At 34.8% G+C, this 23593-nt stretch overlaps 4 protein-coding genes across 8 annotated transcripts; 1 reads left to right on the top strand and 3 right to left on the bottom strand.

The window, feature by feature from the left end:
* Positions 1 to 9: 9 nt before the first annotated feature.
* ABCI10 (ABC transporter family protein) lies at positions 10 to 4454 on the bottom strand. The gene is made up of 6 exons (XM_018127295.2): positions 4154 to 4454; positions 3845 to 4016; positions 3404 to 3490; positions 1138 to 1263; positions 933 to 1055; positions 10 to 363 (listed from the first exon to the last, which is right to left on the bottom strand). Exons 1-6 carry the CDS (start codon positions 4228 to 4230, stop codon positions 154 to 156), a joined length of 795 nt encoding a protein of 264 aa, XP_017982784.2. The 5' UTR covers positions 4231 to 4454; the 3' UTR covers positions 10 to 153.
* A 249-nt stretch (positions 4455 to 4703) lies between these two features.
* Positions 4704 to 7083, top strand: NDHO (NAD(P)H:plastoquinone dehydrogenase complex subunit O). The gene is made up of 6 exons (XM_007048328.3): positions 4704 to 5001; positions 5105 to 5160; positions 5931 to 5996; positions 6085 to 6126; positions 6346 to 6405; positions 6808 to 7083. Exons 1-6 carry the CDS (start codon positions 4761 to 4763, stop codon positions 6835 to 6837), a joined length of 495 nt encoding a protein of 164 aa, XP_007048390.3. The 5' UTR covers positions 4704 to 4760; the 3' UTR covers positions 6838 to 7083.
* Positions 7084 to 8153: 1070 nt separating this feature from the next.
* On the bottom strand, positions 8154 to 12413 carry LOC18611859 (DNA repair metallo-beta-lactamase family protein). Of its 5 annotated transcripts, none has more exons than XM_018114292.2 (4): positions 12065 to 12413; positions 11861 to 11966; positions 10584 to 10795; positions 8154 to 9872 (listed from the first exon to the last, which is right to left on the bottom strand). In XM_018114292.2, the coding sequence occupies exons 1-4, from the start codon at positions 12251 to 12253 to the stop codon at positions 8661 to 8663; spliced, it is 1719 nt and encodes a 572-aa protein (XP_017969781.2). In that variant the 5' UTR covers positions 12254 to 12413; the 3' UTR covers positions 8154 to 8660. The 5 variants fall into 5 exon arrangements, with proteins under 5 accessions (XP_017969781.2, XP_017969780.2, XP_017969782.2 ...); XM_018114291.2 differs by having other exon boundaries at positions 8154 to 9941; positions 12065 to 12412; XM_018114293.2 differs by having other exon boundaries at positions 8154 to 9941; positions 10584 to 10855; positions 12183 to 12412.
* A 2279-nt stretch (positions 12414 to 14692) lies between these two features.
* LOC18611858 (mitogen-activated protein kinase kinase kinase 3) lies at positions 14693 to 19700 on the bottom strand. Its single transcript, XM_007048325.3, is given in 12 exon segments — positions 14693 to 15065; positions 15068 to 15273; positions 15361 to 15464; positions 16067 to 16303; positions 16406 to 16513; positions 16683 to 16742; positions 17018 to 17093; positions 17197 to 17357; positions 17480 to 17542; positions 17695 to 17782; positions 18036 to 18374; positions 19017 to 19700. Coding segments are annotated over 12 exon segments (2019 nt in total). The 5' UTR covers positions 19529 to 19700; the 3' UTR covers positions 14693 to 15000.
* Positions 19701 to 23593: the final 3893 nt, after the last annotated feature.

The raw sequence follows: 23593 nt of genomic DNA, 5'->3' as shown, positions 1-23593 counted from the left end.
CATAGCAGATAGAGGAAGCAAGTAAAAAGAATTTGATTTACCAAAAGAATGTAAGTTGTAACATAGTAAACTTTTCGCCAACATTGTAAACTTATTATAGAAAAGTTATCAAATTAAAGAGAAAAAAAAAAGCCAAAAATAAATCTAACATATTCAAGAATTTATATGGTTAATATAAGAAGATTGCTTGGCTTTGATGAATTTACTTATGCTTGCTGCATCACCATGCATAACCACTCTCCCATCTTCCATGTATACGGCACCATCTGCATACTCAAGCTCTTCCAAACGATGGGTGACCCACAGTGCTGTGACTTCTCCAGATATATGCAAAAGATTCTGGACGGCTTTTATCACCCCAATCTAACCAAGTAATAATGAATAATTTTGTTCAGGAAAATATCAAATAGACAGGAATAGAGAACTGTTCCAAAAGTCATGCTTATTGACATGACTAGTTCTATAGAAACATCTAAATGAAGAATATCCATAATCATCAAATATTAGACATAGGTCTTGAAGCTAAACTGCAATCGTGTGGACTGGAAGAAGTCTACGGATGTCTGGTCATTTCCATTTTTTACACCCTTGTAGAATCATCAAGGTAGGCCACTAAGTAAAAAATAATAATAAAGAAAAGAAATATGCTGTGTACATTATACAGTCCTTAATGGTGGGTCCATATGTAATGCAATAATGCTATTTCCCCATTTAGAAAAAATGAAAAAATAAATTATTTGACTTTAAAAGAAATCTGAACTAAAAAAGAAAGAGTTAAAGAGAAAATAAATTCACAATGCTAACAATCATAACTGTTAAGAGGCTCCTCTTATGATATGTTTTTCTTGTGCATTTCAACATGTTTCACACGTCCAAAAACTTGTACTAGCAAAAACGGATACATACTCTATCTTGTGTCTACTATTACTCACCTGATCACTTTCGTCCAAAAAAGTTGTAAGCTCATCCAGCAGCAAAACTTTACATGCTTCAGCTAAAGCACCAGCAATAGCGACCCTTTGTTTCTGACCACCACTAAGAGTTTGAACTGGCCTCTGAAAAAAGTGCAAGATGATCAACCTTGAGTAACATACAATATTCAACATATATCTAAAGCTGTTGAATACAAAATCTTACCTGTACGTATTCAGACATGCCAACAGCATCCAAAGCTTTTGACACCCTCATTCTGACTTCAGCATTTGTTAAGTTTAACCTACCAAGGCCAAATGCCACATCAGCTTCAACTGTAGGCATCACGACCTGCATGACGAAAGATGCAACTGGTGTAAACTCAGGTTAGTTCCTCTTAGAACTCTACTACTCATAAATAAGTTGCTCATACTGGGTCTTATAGCTCACCATTGAATACATAAAATTTTTGTCCAACACATTGACATGTCGGAAAAGCCAAATGGCCCAAAATGAGACATGGAACAAAATGCAGTTATTAAGATTGCCCATGTATACTCATTAGAAAGGCAGCAGCAGGGTAGCATAACTTCAAACAAAGGCATTAGCAGTTAAAAGCTATTTCTGCTGTAAAGGAACAATAAATCATAGTCACAGTTATACATTTTATTCTGAAGATAAAACCCAGGATATAACTATTGGCGTGCTTTATAGCAGAGCAGTCATAGCTCTGGTAGTAACAGTGGTGATGGTGATGTGATGGCAGCAAAGAAAATCAATGCACGGCTCAGGCATGGCTCCTTCAGTGATGGACAAAAGGATGAAAAGGTCATAATTCTTGTGAAAACAGTGGAAGCCTTTTACACCTTTCATATCTTATCATATTATATACAAGAAACCGGACACCCTTCCTTTCAGTTAAGAAAACACATTGTGACTCACTGAAACAGTTACAGTGAGAAACATTGGAAAAGAAAGAAGGTAAATAAAGAGGAAACCGGTGATAAAGTATTTCCAAAACCAAATTTATTACCAAGCTAAGGATTGAAAATTTTTAAACTTTAAGAAAGTAAAACTGTATGTGTATCTAATATTTTGTTCCCTACTTCTCAAGTTCTCAATTTATTCGGACATTCAACAACCTTTAGAGCTCATGTCAGATCAACATGTATACAAACTAGAATTGTGAAAATTTATGTTTTCCAATGATCATCATTTCTTAGGCTTTTGCACACTTCTACTGAAGAAATATTGAATTGCTCAAAAGAAGTGTAGCAGATAATGCAAAGGTACCATGTATTGAGAGTTACCCTCTATTCTACGTCTAGAGAGGAGTCAAGAGGGGCAGAGTCAAATCAAGTTGCTAGACTGGCAGATATGGGATAAGAGAACCCACTTGACTGGCCCTATAGAATGAACTAAGGCTAGATTCACAACCTATAAGGTGGCATGACTTTTGTTTATGTATCAAGATATTCTTCCTCATTTTCTAGGAACATTTCTTGAAACATTTATATTAGCAGCTTCCTGGCTTCCACAACTGGTCATTAATCTCTTTCCTACCTTCCTATATCTCAGACTAGTCGTGTTAATACCTGCCTTCTTTTCTCGCCCTCCTGCAGCTTTCAATAAAATACTAATTTCATGCTCTTCCTACATGGGTAAGAAATGTTAAATTGAACAGACAATGGAGAAGGCATAGCATTAAAAGACCATGCAGAAATTTCAGCCAACATAACAAGACCACAACAATATGAGCAAAGACTAATAGGGAAGCCTGGAGTGGAAAAGATGGCCTGTATACTTGCCTAGTAAGTCTGGAACACCAAAAAAGAAACTAAAAAAAAATGCCATGACTATTGAAGCTATCAGTGTAATAAATCAGACAGGAGCCAGTACAAAAACTTCAGTAGCTGGTATAGAAAAGGATGCCATGCCTCTTTTATCCGCTTAAAACCAATGAAGTACAATAGACGGAAGAACTATAAAATACTGGTCTCAAATTCTTCATACAAAATAGATTCTGGAAGAAAATTATAGACCACGTATCTTCCTAGTCCTTAAACTTTCTCAAAACATGAAGATCCCTTCTATAACAGTTGCAAATAAATGCAGCCTCATAGTCACAGAAGCTTCTTAGAAGTGAATTAGGTTAATAATTTAATCCTTAAAAGTCTAAAACCACTTCAAGCTTAAACAAGAATCCCTATGTAGTTTACATTCCATTTTCCTAAAAAAACAACTAAGCATATTCATCTTGTTTTAATCACCAAATATGAATGACAATAGCCACGTTTAACCATCTAACAGCACTAATATGGTTCTTTGCAATGCCATGGTCAAATCTAGGTTATAAAAACTATAACATCCCAGCCATAAGAGCCCCAAAAACTCAACTCATTACAAGTTTAGAATTAAGAAAAATAATCCAAGAACAAAACACAAAACATAAAGCAATCTAAAAGAGTTTTTCCCAATGAAAAGAACCAACCTGATGATCTGGATTTTGGAATACATAACTCTTTGGCCTCCTAACAAACAAAGTTCCACTTGAGGGGGTCAAAAGACCTGCCAAGATCTGCATGATTCACCATATTAGCAGCTCATAATAATTCAGTCTATATTTTCAAAACTAAAAGAAAAGCAATAGTTTTGCGAACACATAATAGCAGCACACGTAGTCTTAGATGAACAATGCTGCTTGCCCCGCCACAGTGCTACTTTTGTCCCAATTATATGCACTCCCTAATCATATGGTTTTCAGAAAAATTCAACTGCGTCTCTAAATTCATAATTAAGTTATTACAGTTGAATTAATAAATTATTATCGCATCAGGTGGGGTACAAAAGCATTTTTCTTTTTCAGATTAATTATATCCACATTGATTTTCTAACACCCAAAAAAAACAACCCAATGGGAGACTGAATGTACCTTTAAAAGGGTAGATTTACCACAACCATTGGGACCAAGAAGCATCCACAACTGTCCAGAAGGAATCCGAATCGAACAATCCTTGAGAATTGGCACCATTTTGCCCTGCCTCGTATTAACCGAGAAGTTAATATTACGACCCTCGATAGCAACATTTTCAGTAGCATTATCCCTGCAACCGAACAACAGAAACTAAAACACCCACAAGAAGAAAAGACCAAAAAAAGAGAGAAAACCATAATCTGTTTGAAGAAATGCTTAGCTTAAAGAATTCCAACGTAATGGAAGTTGGGGTGGGGGGGGTTGAACCTGGTGGAAGAAGTTGAGTGAAGAGGGGGTAGATGAGGATGAGGGAGAGAGGTACGAAGAAGAGTAGACAAATTCATACTGTTTCTTGCTCTACTTATGGTTCATGAACCTCTTTTATTGTAATTTCAAAAGTTAGTTTATCAAGAAACCGTTGGGGTTTGGGCTTTAAACAGAAGGTAGCTACGATTGTCTCTCGGGGAGGCTTGCTTGTAGTAGATGTGTTCATGGCGAGGCTGGGCGCACTCTGGCCAGGACTAACACAGCTTGACTTTTAAGCCCATGTTTCGTGCGACCTGTCCTTAGACATTTTTTTATTTATTGTTAATGTAATTAAAAATATTTTTATAATAATATTTCAAATTAAATTAACACTTTTTTCTTTTAACAAACTGATTGTATTAACACAACAGGTAAACTTAAACCCACGTAGCCGTTTGCCTTCGTCAACGTCGCTTGCACGTTTACTGGGAACCAACAGATTTTTGTCTTGAAAATCTGGCCGTTAGAAATGAAACGAAGAAACAAGGGGGCACCATCATCTCTTATCTATCTATCTATAAGACACTGAGAAGAGGCCGCACCTTCACTTTGAAGTAGTCTCTTTTCCATGGCATTCTCTGCTGCTGCTGTCTCGCACGCCTCTTTCTCATGCCTCTCTTCATTTCCACAAACCTTAAGAAGAAGAAACCATCTTCGGTTTTCATCAATTAGACTCATAAAAGCTGCTGCTGAACCTGAAAAAGAAAAGGCTACTACTACTACACAGACCAAAAACGCTGAAGGGTCTAGCAATGCTCAACCTCAAACCCCCGCAGCTCAGCCACGTCCCAAAAAGCCTGTCTATTCCAGTGAGTTTCTCTGAAACTTCCTTGAACTATGGTCAATGAAGTTGCTTGATTTGAAATGATAGGAGTGGTTTTTCCTTATGTGATAGTGTGGTTCTTTGGGCAGTGAAGAAAGGTCAGATTGTGAGGGTGGACAAAGAGAAGTATCTCAACAGTGTTAATGTAAGTGGAAATGAGCTGATTTTTGCTATGGGGTTCACTTCTTTTTGTTGTATCTTCTTCCATGGTGATTAAATTTTCCAAAGCTAAGTTTTTATTACTCCTATTTAACACTGGGGATGGGGGACAGATTGGTGAAAGTGCAAGAAATCGAAAGTAGACAGTCAATAAGAAATAATTCCAGCTGGTTTGTTATCAATCATCGTACTAGTTGAATTTCCTCTAGCATTTCAACTGTCCCAGTTGCGTGAGTTTCTCTTCCTCTAGGCCCATGGCTTCTTCGATCCATACAAATTTTTGTTGATGCTATCATGTTGATGCAAAAAATCTGTCTAAACAGCTTCATCACTGTCATCTAATTCGCAGGTTACATACAGCTGATTGTGAGGACTGTCCCAATAGATTTAATTTTTCATCAACAGTTGTGTCGGTGTTTAGAAACTATGACAAGAATTTACATGAACTTCCGTGCCTTCATGTCTTAATGTCGAAACCAGCAAGGACAGGGTGCATTAAGCATGAAAAATGATGACAAAACTATGAGCATAACTAACATTTTAGGCAACATATATGCTTCTCCTATATAACAAAGAAAGTAAGGAGGGAGTAGGAGTAATATGTTCCTTTTTTCTTTTTTATTTCTGATAAAGAGTTTATATAGAAGCTAAGCTTTATAAGCATCCTTGTTTAGTTGCTCTTTGGATTTGTATCTAATTTTGCTTAGCATCAGGATAACATTACAGCAACAATGACATGTTTGGTTTTTGGTTTAGTATCTGTCCGTAGGGCATCCCCCTTACTACAAAGGCCTGGACTACATATATGAAGACCGCGGTGAGGTGCTACTTTAGAAAACTTTCTCCTCTATTTCCAGTAGGACATCTCAGAGGCCATTAAATCTTTTACAACCTGCTTGATGCATTTTAGGTCCTGGATCTACGTAATTTTGAGACTGGAGAATATGCACTTGTAAGAAATTTTCCTTCATACCTTTGCCTTTTTATTTTGGTCCACTTTCAATATTTATTAAAGACTGGGATGATTACTAAAAGAACCAAGGGCTAGCTAGCTCTCTACCAGAAAGTATGTAAATTAAGGTTTCTCCTGCCCAAAAAGGCTTCCTTCTGAGCTCTGAAGCATATGGCAATGTGGTCTAATGAGCTTGTAACTTCTGCATCATTTTTGCAGGTTGCATGGGTTGGCATCCCAACAGCACCTGCTTGGCTTCCTACAGACATGCTTATCAAGGTACTGTTAACCGCTTGAGCTCCTTCACACTCAATGAACCAAAGTCAACCAGGTTCTTAGTTTGGCAAAATAGCTTAACCTTATTCAAAGTCTAAAAAAGAAGCTTTCTATAACTTCTGTATCATTCACTACAAAAATACCTGTTCAGTAATAGAGGTTCAAGAATTATAGCCAATTCTTGTTCCAATAAGCTTGATGCCTGCCTGCACTCAAAAAAAATTTGTCAGTATATTAGCTTGGCTAATTCAGTGGATGAACAATCAACTCAGCAGTCAGAGGTTGTTATTTTTGGCTGTCACACATAACTAAACTGCTGAATAAAATGGTTGTTGTACATTTTTTTTTTTTAATTGGAAGCATTTATAGTAACCACGGTTGCTTGATTCATGTTCTTCCTTGCAGTCTGAGAAGCTCGACTACGAGAGACTGTGAACCAGTTTTCAAAAGTGGAATCCCAAACTTTCAATGATGCATATTCCATTGATTCTCCCTTTCCATGGTATAACATGGTTCTAACTCACCACGAGTTTTAGATCATATCTTATGAAAGCAAGAAAGGCAGTGTATAAATGCAATAGACTTGTGTCATTCATTCATTACTTCGGTTAATGTCCACCTGAAAGGAACTACTGTAAAATAAAAGTTACAATATCATAGATCATCCAAACTCATTGGTTAGCGCCTCTCTCACAATCCTAACATAACAATGACAGTAGTGCCATATCAAGAAACAAGCCATGTTCAACAAAACTGTCAAATCCTCCAAAATACTTGACTTGCAACCTGCAATTAATCCCCAACATCTTTCTTCAAATACAAATTATTGACAATGTAATTCCCATTATCCGTTACAAAAGGCTTCCCTTTACAATCAAGAATTCTTATCTATACTTGGCCAACACAAGTATTCATTATGATCTTGTTCTTGTTACTAATTTCTTGTTTAGAATGGAAAAGTGAAAACTCTTTGAAATATTGTTAAAAGGATTGTTTATTCTTATTCAATTTGAAAACTTTGTTAATTTTTTTTTAAAAGATGATATATTTTTTTCGTATAGATGGATAATAATTTCATGCGTGCATCAATTATGGGTGCAACTGCATGCTTCAGTACTAGCTTTTGCAGTTATTGTTGTTGAAAGCTTTTAGTTATAACAGGAAGTTTTGCTGAATCGCTTGCTGATATTGATTTGGAGGAAAATAATGGGGGCTAATTCAATGCCTGTAGACTGAAGTTGAGGAAGAGGTGAAAGCAAAAGCATTTTCATCTATGGGAACTTCACAACCAAGATCTCACCGTAAAATGGAAAAATGTTGATAAAACTGTAGATGATGAGAAACTTGGTGAGATCGCTCATGCAATAAAAACAACAAATAAAATTAGAGTGAGGATCAAGTTGTCACTTTAGATGATTATGAGCCAGTGGTGAAGATGGAGGGATTGGATGAGGAAACCCTTGCAGCTGCCCTTGATTATCTAACTAGAGGATCATTGGAAGCCAGCGAAAGTACCCTTGGTTAAATTGTGAGAATCTTTTGGCTTCAGAAGTTCTTTTCGCAGTTGAAATGGAAACTTGTTTTGTTGAATTATCTTTTGTGCATTAAGCAAGCGAAAGTATCCATGGTTGAATGACTTTCGCCAGGGAAACTCATTTGCAGCACATTCGGATCCATTGGTCATCCCTAATCAATTGAAAGAAAAATAAATAAATTTCTTATGAAGGTGAAGAGTGGAAATCAACAACTAATTTAGGATCATTTAAGGAAATCTGTGATCAGATTATAAATTGATACTGATTACATGACATATGTATAAAGAAGAGCATTACATTTTTTTGGGATATAGATTAACAACATTACGTTATTCCGAAGCTCTACTCCTTTAATAGGAATACATAAAAGAATGACAACGACAGTAATTTCTCCTACCCCTTGTTTGTAGTATAAGATTTAAGTGTATCATCACTAATAAAACTCACACCCTTTATTCCGAGGGGCAAGAATTTCTGTATGACAACAATGGTGCTAGGCACCATTGCAGACTGCTTGCAGTTGCTGCCTAATGGTTCGATCATAGAAGCATAGACCCCATGGGAGCTTGCCCTGCTTCGCCTAAAACACATTCAGATCCCACTTGTGATACAAGACTAACTGGTGGTCTGTTTTTGGGAACATTCTGCATGTAACAAATATTTTCACCAGGCAAGCATGAATTAAAAGCCAGTAGAATGTCATCTTCACAGGACTACCAAGAATTAAACTCTCCTGGACCGTTTGCTGGAATTCATAAGCTCCACCAAAGAGGGAAGAGGCTTAGGCACAGGCACATTCATTGACCTGTACAACTTTCGAAAGCTGTCACTATAGCTCTTTGAAGATCCAATGGAGTAAGAACACTTGTTATGAATTTCCTTTCTCGTTAACTTCTCGCATAGCATTGCAGTTTCATCCACCTGCTCGTTTTCAAATATATACTCATAATAAGTTTCCCTTCTCATCTCCTCACTCAGCATAACAGTATCATTGGTGTCTAGCTTGTTCTCTGATCTTTTCTCACAAGGTTCACTTCTCACCAACTTCTTACATTGCAATGCAGCATCTTCAGCCACCAGTTTGTTTTGTAATCTATTCCCAGAATCATCATTGGTGTCCTCCTGGATCACAGATACCTGCTCCATTTTACTGACAACACATGGAGGGTTGTCTCTTTTATATATGATTTTTGCCTCATGTGCAATACTAGAATCATGGAGACCAACTCTTGCTTGACCAAACAGTGTCACAGGTGGCCTTTTGCTTGGAGGAGACAAAGTCAAGAGCATTTTCTTGCAAGAAGATACATTAATAGGCCGCAATTCCAGTTCTGCATAAGATTGGGTGGGCCCTTCAACCATGGGAGAACAAGCTACAATTTTAATGGGTGAATTTACTTGTGGACAAGCGTCCACATCAATGTCCAGAAGCTTCCAAAGAGGATCATCAGAACTTATTTTGGTATCACGGCAATGCTTCCTAACATAATCCAACTCCATAGCCCAGCAGCTGGGGGTTGTTGATACAACTCTTTTAGGAGCAAGAAGAATCAGAGCCCACTCTAGTTCTTCCCTAGATGAGTGCGTTGAGTAACAGACATGCCAAACACCAAACTGATCCTTTATTGCTTCATTAAATCTTATCTTCCATCTACTATCAATTTCTGAACGCTCTTCCTCACATGCGTACCACATTGCTGAAGGTCGTATAATGAGGGGTTCAGGCTGAAAATTAGCTTGGGCCTCTGCAATCTTGGCTGTTGCTCTTTCAGATAATTTAGGGAAACCACCAAACACCTGGAAACGGGAAGATGGATCTTCTGAAAGGATTTCAGGAACTATGATTCTCAGAGATTGAAAACAATCTGGATTAGTTGCCTTATCAACATGTATCTTGGACCCAAAGGTTCTGTAAATGCTGGTCAGAATCTCTTCCTGCCCCAGAAGATCACAGGTCAGATACACCATGGGTGCATTTGGGTGCTTCCATATACAATTGATAACCTGATTCATCGATATAAAATATTACATCAACTTAAAACATCGCGGCACACATATGTTGGTCTGTACAAACAGAAGATAAGCGCAATATGAATGAGTATAGCCTTGTGAAATTACAACTTACTAAGAGTAATCAAAAAATGACAAAAGAATAAAAAAATCAATAGAGTAATATTTTCAAAGAAATGTTTGGATGAAGCCTAATTGTGTTATTATAAACATATTGCCACTGTCTGTGTTGATGATATCATGCTTATTAAGGAATTAGGTTAAAAGCTATCAGTTTTTTACTACTTTGTTACTCGTAACATATAAATACAAAGAGGACCACCTGCTTATGTGTACTTTTCCTGCTTCAGTGCCTTACTAGATAAAAGCAATGTTTAACACCCAAAGTAAATTATTCCCTTTAAGTTAAAAAATATCAGAGTTCACAACAAAAACAGGAAGAGGAATTGCAACCCCACACACTGTGGAAATGTCAGTGACTAAAGAAAATAGTGTCAGCTTATGATAGACCAACCTCATTGATGTTCCTTAAGTTTGTATATGCAATCATGAGAAACGAAAGCAAAACATTCTAAATTCCCATTATGCCTACATTGACAAGATAATGTAAATGAATTACCAAAAAACTAAGACTACCTGACGGATTGCTGACTGCTTGCTGGGTAGACTTTGAGAGAATCTACCAAAAGTACAGTCTAGAAAAACATAATCAAGACGACATAGTGGCTCTTTTCCCTTCCTGCCGATATACTTCTCAGGTAAATTTTGTAGGCACTCAGGGGTGAGTCTACAGTCTCCAGTATGCAAGATGTTACCAAAATTGCCTTCAAACAAGAACATAACTGCACCTGAAGTTCATACAATCCGTCAATAGATTTTTCCCAATTGATCATAGACCATGCATGCAGCTGAAAACATAAAGAAATATATCAAACCAAGTCAACCCCTCCCCTCCAACTATTTCCTCCAAGAAGGAGGAAGGACCAGTTTCAAATGTCTAAATTTATTAAAATCAAACACAATCAACAAGCAAATCTCAAAAGAGCAAAGTGAACACTATCAAGTAGACAGATCAGATGTTTCAATTAATTCTTACACAAAAGTTATCAGTAAATAATGAAGAGATTCTCCTTTTAGTTCAATGAGAGTTGCATGATACCAGAATTCCAATACTCTTTATCCTCAAAACACCAATCAGAATACATTATGATAAGTCCTGATTTGTAGACATTACAAACATCATATTAAACAAGAAGAAAGTTTATATTGAGAAGCATATACGTATTTACTCTTCATAGGATGCAAACCATTATAAATTCCACTTGGTTGCTTTTTTCTATTTCCATTTTAACTTTTCTTTTTTTACAAACTTTACTATAAAGCGAAAGAAAATGGTTAAAAGTAAAACCAGAATTGATTATAAGAGACAAATGGCTAAAAGATATAGCACCAATTTAACATAACCTTTACATACAAAAGTCAAATCATGCATAGTTTGTTATCAAAGAAAATAAATTTTAATGTTGCCTCAAAAAAGACGTTTTGCTTTTGAAAGTGGATAACAAGTGGCATCAATTTGAATAAGCAAAGTTACAATTGCATAATTGTTCCCACTATTAAGACCTACAACAGAAAACCAAAATTTTAACTTATACAGCCTTCATGAAACAAACGATCAGCAATATCAAATTTAAAGTACCCCAATAGTGAGAAGTGATCAACAAAGAATCCCTAAAAAACAACTCGAATTCAAAATTCAACCAACCACAGAAATCATTGAAGAAACCAACCAGTAACCAAATAAACAATGAACAAAAATCCCCCCCTCCGCAACACAGAAAATCTGACAACCAAAATTATAATATATAACAAGAAATCAATGAAACAAATATAAAAAGAAAAGCATCGATTACCAGGGCAATGATTAGCATCAAAGGCTGTAACCTGGAACTCCCCATCTGGGTCATCAATAACAACAGATTCCCCCGCTTCAATTCCCACAAACAAAGTATCATCAAGCTGCCAAACCAAAGATTAAAAAAAAAAAATCAGACACCCAAAGGGAAAAAAACAAATTTGTGAAGTCCTACAAAACCATGAAAAAAAAAACCTAAAACCTGAGGGCAGTGTTGAAGAACAAGGGATTTGGTGAGATGGGTAGAGTAAATTGGGTAAGAAAAATGAGTGGAAATGCCAGAAGTATGATCTTTGTGAGCATGGGTCAAGAAATGGTGCCTCTTTCTCTTTGAAGATGGACTGAATGTGTCCACTGAGAAAGGCAGCCCTTTGGGCATCTCTATTGGCATCTTTCTTCTTTCTTCTTCCTCTGAACAATTCGCATTCTTTGGTCTGAGAATTTGGGGCTCTTTTATTTCGATTTTCCCTCAAAGCTTTGCAAAGGAAGGGAGGGAAATTTTTAATCTGGAATCGGTGGAACACTGGAATTTGAGAGACCGAGAGTAGGAATCAGCTGCATCTGGTTGCTGTTAGATGCTTACAACCGACTTTCTTTGAATACTAAAATACAAAATGAATTTAAAATTTTCAGAAATTATTTTTATTTTCGAAAACAAAAAGTAAATAACAAAAGTACTAACTAAATAGAAGTTAAAATTTTTAAATTCAAAAAAATATTTCATATTTTAAATTCAAAAAAGTAAAATATTAAATTTATGAGATGAAAAATATCATGTCTAAATAGTTAATTCATAGTCTACTAAATTAATTTTGACAAAAGTTTTTCAACTAATAATTTAAAATAAGATTTATAAACTTTGAGCTCTACATAATTTAAAATAAAATTTATATTTCACAGATCATCAATATATAAATTCTATATATTATTAGTGAAATAAACATTGTCATTTTATTAATAAATAAATTTAAAAATTAAAATTTTTTAAAATATGTATTTATTAAGATATTTTTATTTAGTTAAAAAATAATTTAAAAATATTTATTTTGAAATATTATTAAATTTTTAAACTTTGAGATTTTGTTAAGGAAACTTTATAATAACGTGGTGCATATTCCATTTAGGGTTGCTAAAGGCGGTCAAACTAGACCTGTTCACGGCCTGCAAAACCAGGTGTCGAGGCAGCTTGCTAGGTCCTCGGGTCCAACTCGAATCGGGTCGACTTTTAAATATGATTTTATGTCCAAATTCAATTCTAAACAATAATTTTTATTTAATTTTAATTTTAATTTGAATATATATTTAAAACATTAATATAAATTTTTTTTTTCAGATTTTAATAACAAATTTAAGTTAAATAAGTTTAAACGGATTTAAATGGAAGAATTGAATTAATATTTAAATTTTAAAAATGTCAATGGATCTTGTTTAATCCATAAATACTTTTAAATAAAATCATAATTTTTCTTTTTTTACAAATTATACATTTTGATCAAAACTTAATAATGACCGAATTGATCAAAAAAAATTTGACTCATATTTAGAAAATTTTTTATTTGATATTTTGAAATTTGACTAAATTGAAACTACATAAATGACAACAATAAGATTAAAGCTAAGGTCACAAGGGAAAAAAAATTATAACCAACACAATAAGTATTAAATATTACTACTCTACTATTTTTTAAAATTTAAAGATATAAAATCTAATTTAACAGGTGATTCAATTAAAATAAAAAATTACTTGACTTGTTTTTTCCTATTTGAGTAAATGGTACGTATACATATTTACGAGTCAAGTTCAAATTCTCATTTTCAAAAATAAAAAACATGAAATCGATTCTAACCAAATTCAACCCTACCAAAGAGGCCTTACTCTTTGTAATGTTTTGAAATCATTTAAAAATCATTTGTAATGTGTTTTCTCCTCTAACAAAGTGATTGGCATTCTTTCTATTACTTTTTTTTTCTTTCTTTTCGCCATTAATTTCAAAGAGTTATAATGTTTTATTTTGGTTTTAAATCTAAGTTTTTTGTATTTTTTATAGTTTGTAAATCTTTTAATGTTATATTTAAAATATAATTTTGTTAAATACTTAATTAAGTCAAAGACAAATTTGTCCAAATTATATTGTTCAAAGCAATCCCATCCTAAAGATGTTGAATTGGAATCTCAACCATGGAGCAAAAATAAACACAGTAATTGAATGGGAGAGTTCTAATATGACTATGTTTAATACTTTCGATTTTGGATGGTACATAATATCTTGTTTAAAAGCAGGATTCAAATTCTTTTCTTAAATCTCAAAATAAAAAAGCTTTTGACTTTTACAAGGATGGTTCCCTTCACAACTCAAAGTGTGGTGGCCTACCCTAGGGGCAGGGGCTGCACCCTTCACACACCCGTTGTCAAAGTTTACTTTAATAGATAAAAGGTTCCAGCGCAATCTGCCACAGGTATTTAATTCCGCATCTTGTCCCAAATGCCACCGAAAGCGAAGGCCATAGCACGAGTTAAGCAACTTGCCAATACCACAAGCATGCTAGTTATGGAGCCGCCTTTCTCATCGGCTGCTTTGCAAATTTTGTCACGTTGGGGTTATCCTGGAACCTGACCACGTTCATAACCCTGATTCAATGGCTTTGGCCAAACGCAATCCCCACTAACAAACGAGGAGTGCCATGTACGGCCCGCAGTGTGATATTTGCAGACATGACCGATTTGATAGGCAATCTGATAGTTTTCAATGAAAACATATTTAAGAGCATGAAACACGACCTTCTGAATCTGTAGGTAAAAATGCGATGGTATTACAGGACCTGTTCAATCTGTTCAGTTGATGACAAGTGATGGTATTACGCACGTGATGAACACTATACAACAGCGTCAATGTTACAAACGCAGTGACCACCTTTCCAATATACAACAATCAACAAGAGATTGTTACAAAGATCAAGTGCCCTAGCATCTGCATCTTTCCCGACCAACAAAAGTCCCCTTGTCCCGAATATTCCCACTTCAAGCAGCCTTCAATTAAAAAATACAAATCACTTTGTTCTAGTCGGCTAGGAAAATTGAGATTGCCCTTCATTTCATTGGCATTTTGGATATAGGGGAAAAAGATATTTATCCTGTTGCTATTTACAAGATCTCAAATAGGTCTCGTTCTTGGCGAGGTGCCTGGCGTTTGGACTTTTAGTTGTGAAGATTCAAGCCAAGGATCATGAGTGTATCTTGGACTTGTTCTCAATGCACTCCCAGAGAAGTCACCAAAGTTGTAACCACTCTGTCCTACAAACTGATAAGCTGGATGAGGAGGAGAATAAAAACAACTCTTGTGTGCTGGAGCATATCTTAATGGGCTTGAAGAAGGAGACACAGGCAAAGATGTGATTGTTCTTGCATTATCTCTGCACATGAATACATGATAGGCAAGTTAATTTACAACTTCATGCATATATATTGAGTGCAGAAATGTAAGACAATATTGTTAGTACCTTGGACTCCTCAAAGCTCTTGATGTTGCAGACACTCCCCTTGTCCCATAATCTCCATCAAATGAGAGGATATTATTCCTATTTGACTGCAGCTCTAGTATGGGCTGCTCAGAAAGTTCACATGACAAAAGAGATTAGCTTAAATACAGCTTTGGTTACTGATAAGCAAACTTCATAAAAACCATGGTAGATGTCATGATATCCAAACATACTGTTACAGTTTAGCATTTATAGTTACCAACCTATGTGTATCATTCTAGCATGAAGTAACATTATATACACACCAATCTGGAATTCTGGATCAAATGATTGTTCATGTACCCAAAACAGACACATGAAACCAGCAGATTTCTATTCAACAAGAGTAATAATTGGATCCATAACTTTCATTCAGTTATAGATTCCAATATGTACGGTTATCTTGTAGGCACTCTCAGTTCACCTGAATCTAGACTAGTATGATATACAGTAGAGTTATGTTTGTGCAGTATCCCTTTTTCCAGACAACATTACATATAATCAAAGGCTATGACATTTATGTATTAAAACCAAATAGCTGAAGTTATTCCAATAAGCGTTTCCTAATTCAATCAGTTCAGGATGGGCTAGTTAGGTATTCATTATATATATATAATAGTCTGTGCAAACAGAGTAATTAAAACCATCAGAAAAGAGAAAGGGAAACAAGCATCATAAGAATATATACCGGAGTGCGGCTTCCATCAAAAGTGTAAGGAAATGCATCCTTGGTTATGCTGATGTTAGCAACTCTTGTGGTTGCTTGGTCCCGAATGAAAGGGTGATCTAGAAGTTGCAAGGCTGTAGGACGTGCTGATGGTTCTCGTTGCAAGCAAAGCCTTATGAAATTTTTTGCTTCATTAGAAAGGTGATCAGGAATATCAGGAACATCTTTGCTGTTTCCGATTTTAAATATTGCAGCCACCTGTTGAATCCAGAAAAATAGTAAGGTTTAATCCTAAACAGTTTAGAGCTAGCCAGAAGCAAGACATTAATCTATAAGATGTTTGGAATTCATATGCCGCACCCCTTCATACTGACTCCATGGTGGTTTTGAAGTTGCCATTTCAAGTATAGTACAACCCAAGCTCCAGATATCCACAGCAAGGTTGTAGCCATTTGTATTCATGACAACCTGAGATCAGAAAAATACACACATAAGCGAGCCATACCTTGAAGAACTGAAGATGCTGAACGGAAAAAACAATTAGCACCCAAAATAGCAGTTAAAATGTTTCTAGTGTGGAGAAAAAGGGAGTGATTCTGTGTTCATGTAGTTGAGAGAGAGAGAGGAAAAGTAATACCTCAGGTGCCATCCAATAAGGACTTCCCTTGAACGAAAGCATTGTACTACAAGCTGTTATCTGGATCAGAAAGAAAGAAAATCAGTGGCCTGTCTTGATCATTAACAGGGGAAAAAAAGGACCAAAAGTAGGGAGAAAAGATTATACATCCCCACAAACTGTTAGAACAAAAGCATTCTTTCTAACCTCTGTTTTCATGACAATCAAATTCGGCATCATATCAATATCATTTTCTAGACACTTATTTTTCTTAGCCACAACTATTTTTGAAATATATTGAAGCTTCAGTATACGAATGAGGCCCATCATCCCCAAGATGAGATAAGATAACATACGTGTTTTGCCATGCCAAAGTCTGCCAACTTGATTTCACCAATAGGATCTACTAATATGTTTGCCCCTTTTATGTCCCTGCAACGCAAAACCCACAGCTTTAAAACATAAGACTCAAATGAAGCTGAATTTCCACACAAAAGATGACCAAGTGTCCATAACAAGAACTACAAACAATTACCTGTGCACTGTATTTCTTCCATGTAAGTAAGCAAGCCCAGAAAGAAGTTGTCTTGTATAGTTTTGAATAACAGGTTCCTTAAAGGCACCATATTCTTGAAGTAATTTGTGGATTGAACCACCAGAGACATATTCCAAGTAAACCGAGAGTGTCTCTTCACCCTGGAAAAATGGCAATTGGATTTATATAAAGCCTGGGCCAACTAACTGGTGTCAGGAGGAGGATTCCAATGATCAGAATCATGTGCATGTCATATCCTCAAGAGTAGAATATAAAACCATACCAGTTCACTTCCATAGTATCGAACAATGTTTGGATGTGAAAGCTGACTCAGCAAATTTATCTCCTGTTGATATCAAGAATGGTTACAAAACCAGGCAATCAAATGTAACAACTGGTAAGGGTTTCAATATCAACTTGTTAAAGGATACCAGAAAGTAGATCCAACAGAGATAATGTATAATGATGTACTCAGAGAGATTTAGTCAAAATTATTACCTGGTTCAGTTGCTTGAGGCATTCTTTTGATGTCTGATCATCAGAAACGACCTTAACTTCTTTTATTGCACACATCTGCCCACTTTCACTGTCAAACATGGATACACAATACTTAGAGAAGCATAATGGAGAAAACCGGTAACCAAGTCTCTGCTAATTATTTAGAAAATCTGAGGGCATCATGATGCTTGTTAAACATTTTTCTCATGTCACATATTAGCAGATTAGTTACCATGAATGCATGACAACAGCTATTATCTGTTACTGATAGATTAAACTCTTTCAGCATTAATGACTCTTACAGTTTGTGATAATTAACCTACACAGAGAGCAAGTCCTACCTATTAAATCCAAGGTAAACATGTCCAAAGGTTCCCCTCCCTAAGAGTCTCCCTTTTCGCCATTTCGACAGAGTACAAGGCGTATTTTCACTCACTCCATAAGTTCTTGTGCTAGGCAAGACAGAAGAAGGACTAGTAGGAGAACCTGGTGGAAGAGGCAACTTATGACACTGGGACTTCCCATCTTCCTTTCTCCCTGTAGGAGACTCGAGACTCACTCCAGACAATCGATGATGAAGAGGTGATGTTGGGCTGGTTGCCCCTCTCGACCCTGGACCGGGGCTTCTCGACCCCATGTTCATTCTAATTTCACCTTGGCTTCTGGGATCAATATATGGCCTGAAATTTCAATTGATGTCAGCTCTCTGAAAACCATTATAGAAATGCTTAATTGTGTGTGTGAAGAACTGAATAACATATGACAAATTAGAACTTCAGGCTTATTACGAACATATGCTCTGTTATTTATAGATGCAAGCATCCAACACTGTCAATCAAGAATTATTTTCAATTCGCAAAAGCATTAGTGATTAATTTAAAGAAATTAATCTTAATCGTAAGAAAGTTGGCCTTTGGGGAAAAAATGTTTTAATAGTCCTAAAATTCAGCGAGAAAATTTATGAAAATTAAAAAAGTTTGAGCCGCATAAGTTGAGAAAATCCAAATCTCGTATTCTCCTGAAAAGAGGAAAACCCCCCAAACCCAAACTAAACAAAACTCTGACAACACAAAAATTAAGAGAGAGCATTTTAGTTCCAAAAGCTGAAAAAAATTAACAGATGGCAGACCCATATGGATATTCTGAAAAACCACCAAAAAAAAAAAAGCAATCAGACTCTGACACCCAAAAAAAGAGAGAAAAGAAAAAGTATTTTTTTTAATAATTAATCAATAACTGCTCCCATTAAATTAGAAAAAAAAACTTTCAATCTTCAGAATCCAAAAATTTTAAAAGTAACTTCAATGAAGATTTAAAAAAACCTGCAGGCCTGGAATTGAACCGGATCATTTGCAGTCTGATTATCTTCATAAGAGCCACTAGAACTAACACTAGAAACTGAAGCCGACCCAGATCCCAACCCGACTCCATGATCACTTTGCATCGACGAAACAGATGGTCTAGGCAAAGGAATCCCCCTTTTCTCCCCTGAATCCGAATCGAAACCCGAAAACCCAGATGACCCACGACCAACAGCGACAAAATCCTTGCTGCCTCGTGGCGAATTACGGGCGCTTAAAAGAAGCCCTCCTCCGTCATCGAAGCTCTTTGGGCGGTTGCTGTTGTTGTCCTTGTCGGCGGCGGCTGCTGCTGCTGCTGCTTCTTTCTTTTTACCACCACCGCGGCTGCCGGCCACGGCCACCGCCACCATAGCAGCAGCATCGGTTTTATTAGGTGAAGACTTGATTAATCCGACGGTAGTGCCACATGGGCTTTGATTTTGAGGACTCTCTTCTTTATTCTTACTTGACTTTTTACCCCACCAAGCAGGCATTTTCTTTAAATATAATTTTTTTCCTCTACCAGATTGAAGATGAAGAAGAAGAAGAAGAGAGACTCTTGTACGAAATGCAGAGAAGAAAAGTTTTGATTTGGGAAAGACGTTGAGATTTTATATGGCGAAGAGGAAACCGATAGGAAATGCAGAGAAGAGAAAGAAAAAGAAAATTGTTTTATTATATTTGTTTATGAGTGGGCCATGGCTACAGTAAGGAACAGCTAAGGAAGGGGCGGAGTGGGGGTGGGGGATTTGGGGGACGGCCGGAGGTGGTTGGATAAAAGGGAGAGGGTAGGGTGGGGATGACGTGGCTTCTTTTTATGTTTTAACCTTTTTTAGAAAACAAAAAACAAAAATAAAGTTAATAAATGCTCATACGCGTGGTAACTTGCTATTCTCTGTCTCTTTCTTCTCTGATCCAAGCCAAGTAACCATCACTCGTTTTTAAGTTCTAACGTATATGCTTAGCTCAGCTACTAATGATGAGGGACTGAAAATAGTGAGGCATCCATTCATATTTTTACCCCCAAAAAAAAACAAACAAACAAACTTATTACATGATAAAAAGAGATTTAAATAAATTACTAAACATGAACTGACTTATTATACTAATAAATAATACTTTTTGTTTAATCTTTAATTAATCGAAACCGAAGCTAGACCTTAAAAAGAACGAAGAGATAAAAGTGGATCCGACACCTATGGACAAGTCTAGAATAATAGTGGTACCTTAATCAATAATCTGATTCACTGTTGAAAAAGGCAGATAGAGATGAAAGATAAATCAGATTGACAACGTGCATGTAGCAGCAGCTTGGTTGTCAAAAAAAAGGAGGGAATCTACATGGGTTATTGTGCTTTTCCCCTTTTTGCCACTAATAATTAGACAAAATGGAGTACAATCTTCAAACGGACTACACACGTAACTATATAAACCATAAAAGTTTGGATATAATAAAGAGGGAAAAAAAAAATAAAAGGAGAGGCTTACAACGGAGATGGTGAAATGAATTTAAATTCAACAAATTGGAATCGAAATAATGTGAATTTAAATTGTAATAATTCTCATTAACATTAATTACTTAGAATTTAAATATAATTAAAAATTTAAAATGATCAAAATTCGACTCGAACATAATCTAATAGGAACACACCTAATTGCTACCTCTCCAGCCTCACGAAGCGTGTGGTTTGGTGCCTTGATTTGGATTTGGTATTCAGGATAATATTTTTTTTTCATTTTTTATTTGTTTATTATGTTGGTTGCCCTTTCTTTTGGTTTTATGTTCTTAGAGTAATGATCGTGTGGAGTTAACGGCAGTTCCTTAGTCTACACCTTCGCCGCCTCCCTTTGCCACGTCATCTATACGCCTGCGCTAAAGTCACATCTCACAATTTTGTTTCCTGATTGTTGTCATTTTAGGCATCATTTTCTTTTCACTTGACATGATAGGTAAAAGTTCGCTGTATTTCCTTTTCAAATAGTACATAAATAATTCAATATTATTATTTTCAGTAAAGTTTTTAAATTCTATTACGATATTAAAGGATTGTCACATAAGTGTCAAATGAAGTATAGAAAGAAGGAAAAACATTTTCTTTTTTATTTTAATCAATGAAGGATGAGGTTTAATCTAAATTAAATTTAATAAATATTGGTTTAAGATGGATTGCAACAAATGGGGTTGTTTGTTTCTTTTGAAATATTTAAGGAGGATTCTCTTCTGTGCTTAATAACTTCAATTTCGTGGGCAACATAATTATTCTTCAAGTTAAAAAAAAATTAATACTAATAATTGCATAATGCATGCCTGGTCTCTGCGTTTTATATACAAGAAGACAAAATTTTGATCATTATCCAAAAGTATCATATAATCTTCAAAGAATATTTTTATTTTTTTATTTTTGATATTATCGAGGCGTCTTTTCTTTTTCATTTGGTAGAATCAGAGTTCCAGGAGGCACACGGGATTGAACATTGAGTCTTATCTTTAAAGGGAAATAATAATCGTCGAATCATTATTTAATTTTTTTAATAGGAAAATTTAAATAGTAGTTACAATCATTAAAATAAAGCCAACATATTGAAAATTACTCTTTTATTTAAACATAATATTAAAAAAAATTTAAATTATTCAAACAAATTTAAATAAATTTTTATTTATTTATTATATTTAATTATATTCTTATACTTATATTTTAAATTAATTAAGCTTTTAAGATTATTTATTGATTAATTATTATTAATTAAAATATCAATTATTATTTTTTATCACATTGTGCTAATAAGAGATGTTGACATATTATAGTATCTGATGATGTAATATAATGACATGATCATGTGACATTTCATTTTTATATTATTGTCATGTTAGTGTTACATTATATAAAAATAACAAGTGATACTTTAATTAATTATAATTAATCAATAATTAATTATAATATCTTATTTTATTTCAAAATAAAAATATAAAAAATTTAATTAAAAATAAAGATTTCTGTAAGTTTTTAAAATATATTACTTTTAGTATATAATATAAAATATGTCACTATAAAGCTGGTACTTGAAATCATATCCCTTCACTTACAAGCTCAATAAATAAACAAACCGACCTTATCTTCATACGAGCGTTACGGGATATGCTCGGGGGACCAAAAATCAAGCCGGCTTTACCAAGGTCCAAAAGCGGTTATTTATTGGCTTGGCTTCTCCTTGATTTTATATAAAGACAAATACAAATTCACATGTTGCACATTAAGCATGAATTAGTGATTTTATTTTTAAGTACATGTGAAATTAAAAAGAAAATAATTTAACCAATTTAAACATGGGATTTAGATTCTAATCTTTAGACAAACAAAGAAGAGGATCGATACATCTTTATTTAGGGCATATTTATTTAATGATTTAGGAATTGAAATTTTATCTAATTCTTCTATCAATTAAGCCTTTGTAAGAAATGATCTTGAGAAGTCTCATGTATCAAATTATCCCATGAATTCTCAATTTTCCTCCTTTTTTTTTTTTTTATCTGTTTGCAACATTGGGTAGCGTAGCAATCATATAGGACAAATGGGCAAATTAATACAAGTATACAGCTTAGCAACTTGCATCTGCTGGGCTCTTACAAAAAGTCCATGGCAGTGATGGTCGGGCATTCTTTATTACCACTAACTTGCTAACAAGAAACAAAAGAAGATAATAAGAAACTAAAAATGGCAGATCAGAGACCAACAAAAACCCCAACTCAAAAAGCCATTGTGCTCGATGGGAATTATGAGCAGCCTGCTTCTTCTAATTATGATGCATCTCTAATTAAAACAATAGAAAGCAAGTTGTTACATATTTATTGATTCTCCCTTCCCTACTGATCTCCCAAGTGGACCTTTTGAGTTTGTCTCAGGTTTCATTGTGCTCGTTTTCTCTCTTGTTTTGTTCCTCTTAATTTATTTCTAATTAATAAGATGAATGTGTAAACTACAAGGTTTTATTTCTGTACTGCCGGCAGCCAGATATTTTGTTTGCCCTCTAATGTTTGTAAATTGCCTGTAATTAACATTGTAATTCATCTATCTTTCTATTTAAGCAAATTTAACCTTTTAACTGTAATTACAAGCACTTGAGGATGATGGATATGTTACACTGCAGTTTATAGAGAGAGGATTTTGTGTTCCCTAAGAGGGGATAAATAATGAGAATGTATTTTTTCTTTTAAGAATACCTATAAAATTAAATATTACTATTATTATGATAATCAAACAATTTTGACATAAATGAAATAAAAAAGGAGAGAGAGAAAAATAAAATTAAATAGACTGACCAAAACATAATGTGAGAATATTCAATACAAAATTAAAAAAGTTTTACATAAAGGTGGGATTTGATTATATTGAGACAGTACCTATTTTTCTTTAATTGGCATCCTTGTTTAAATTAAATAGTAGATTTAAACATGAAATGAATAATTTGATAAATGTTATATCTTCAAATAAGTATTTAATCATTATAAAAGGTATATAAAATTTAGACGAAATTCTTGAAATTTACGAGGAAATATGATT

Source organism: Theobroma cacao, chromosome 1 (genome assembly GCF_053813885.1).
Source record: "Theobroma cacao isolate CCN51 chromosome 1, ASM5381388v1, whole genome shotgun sequence".
NCBI classification, from domain to species: Eukaryota; Viridiplantae; Streptophyta; class Magnoliopsida; order Malvales; family Malvaceae; genus Theobroma; species Theobroma cacao.
The sequence above is the reverse complement of the archived record's forward strand: the minus strand, read 5'-3'. Positions and strand labels throughout refer to the sequence as shown.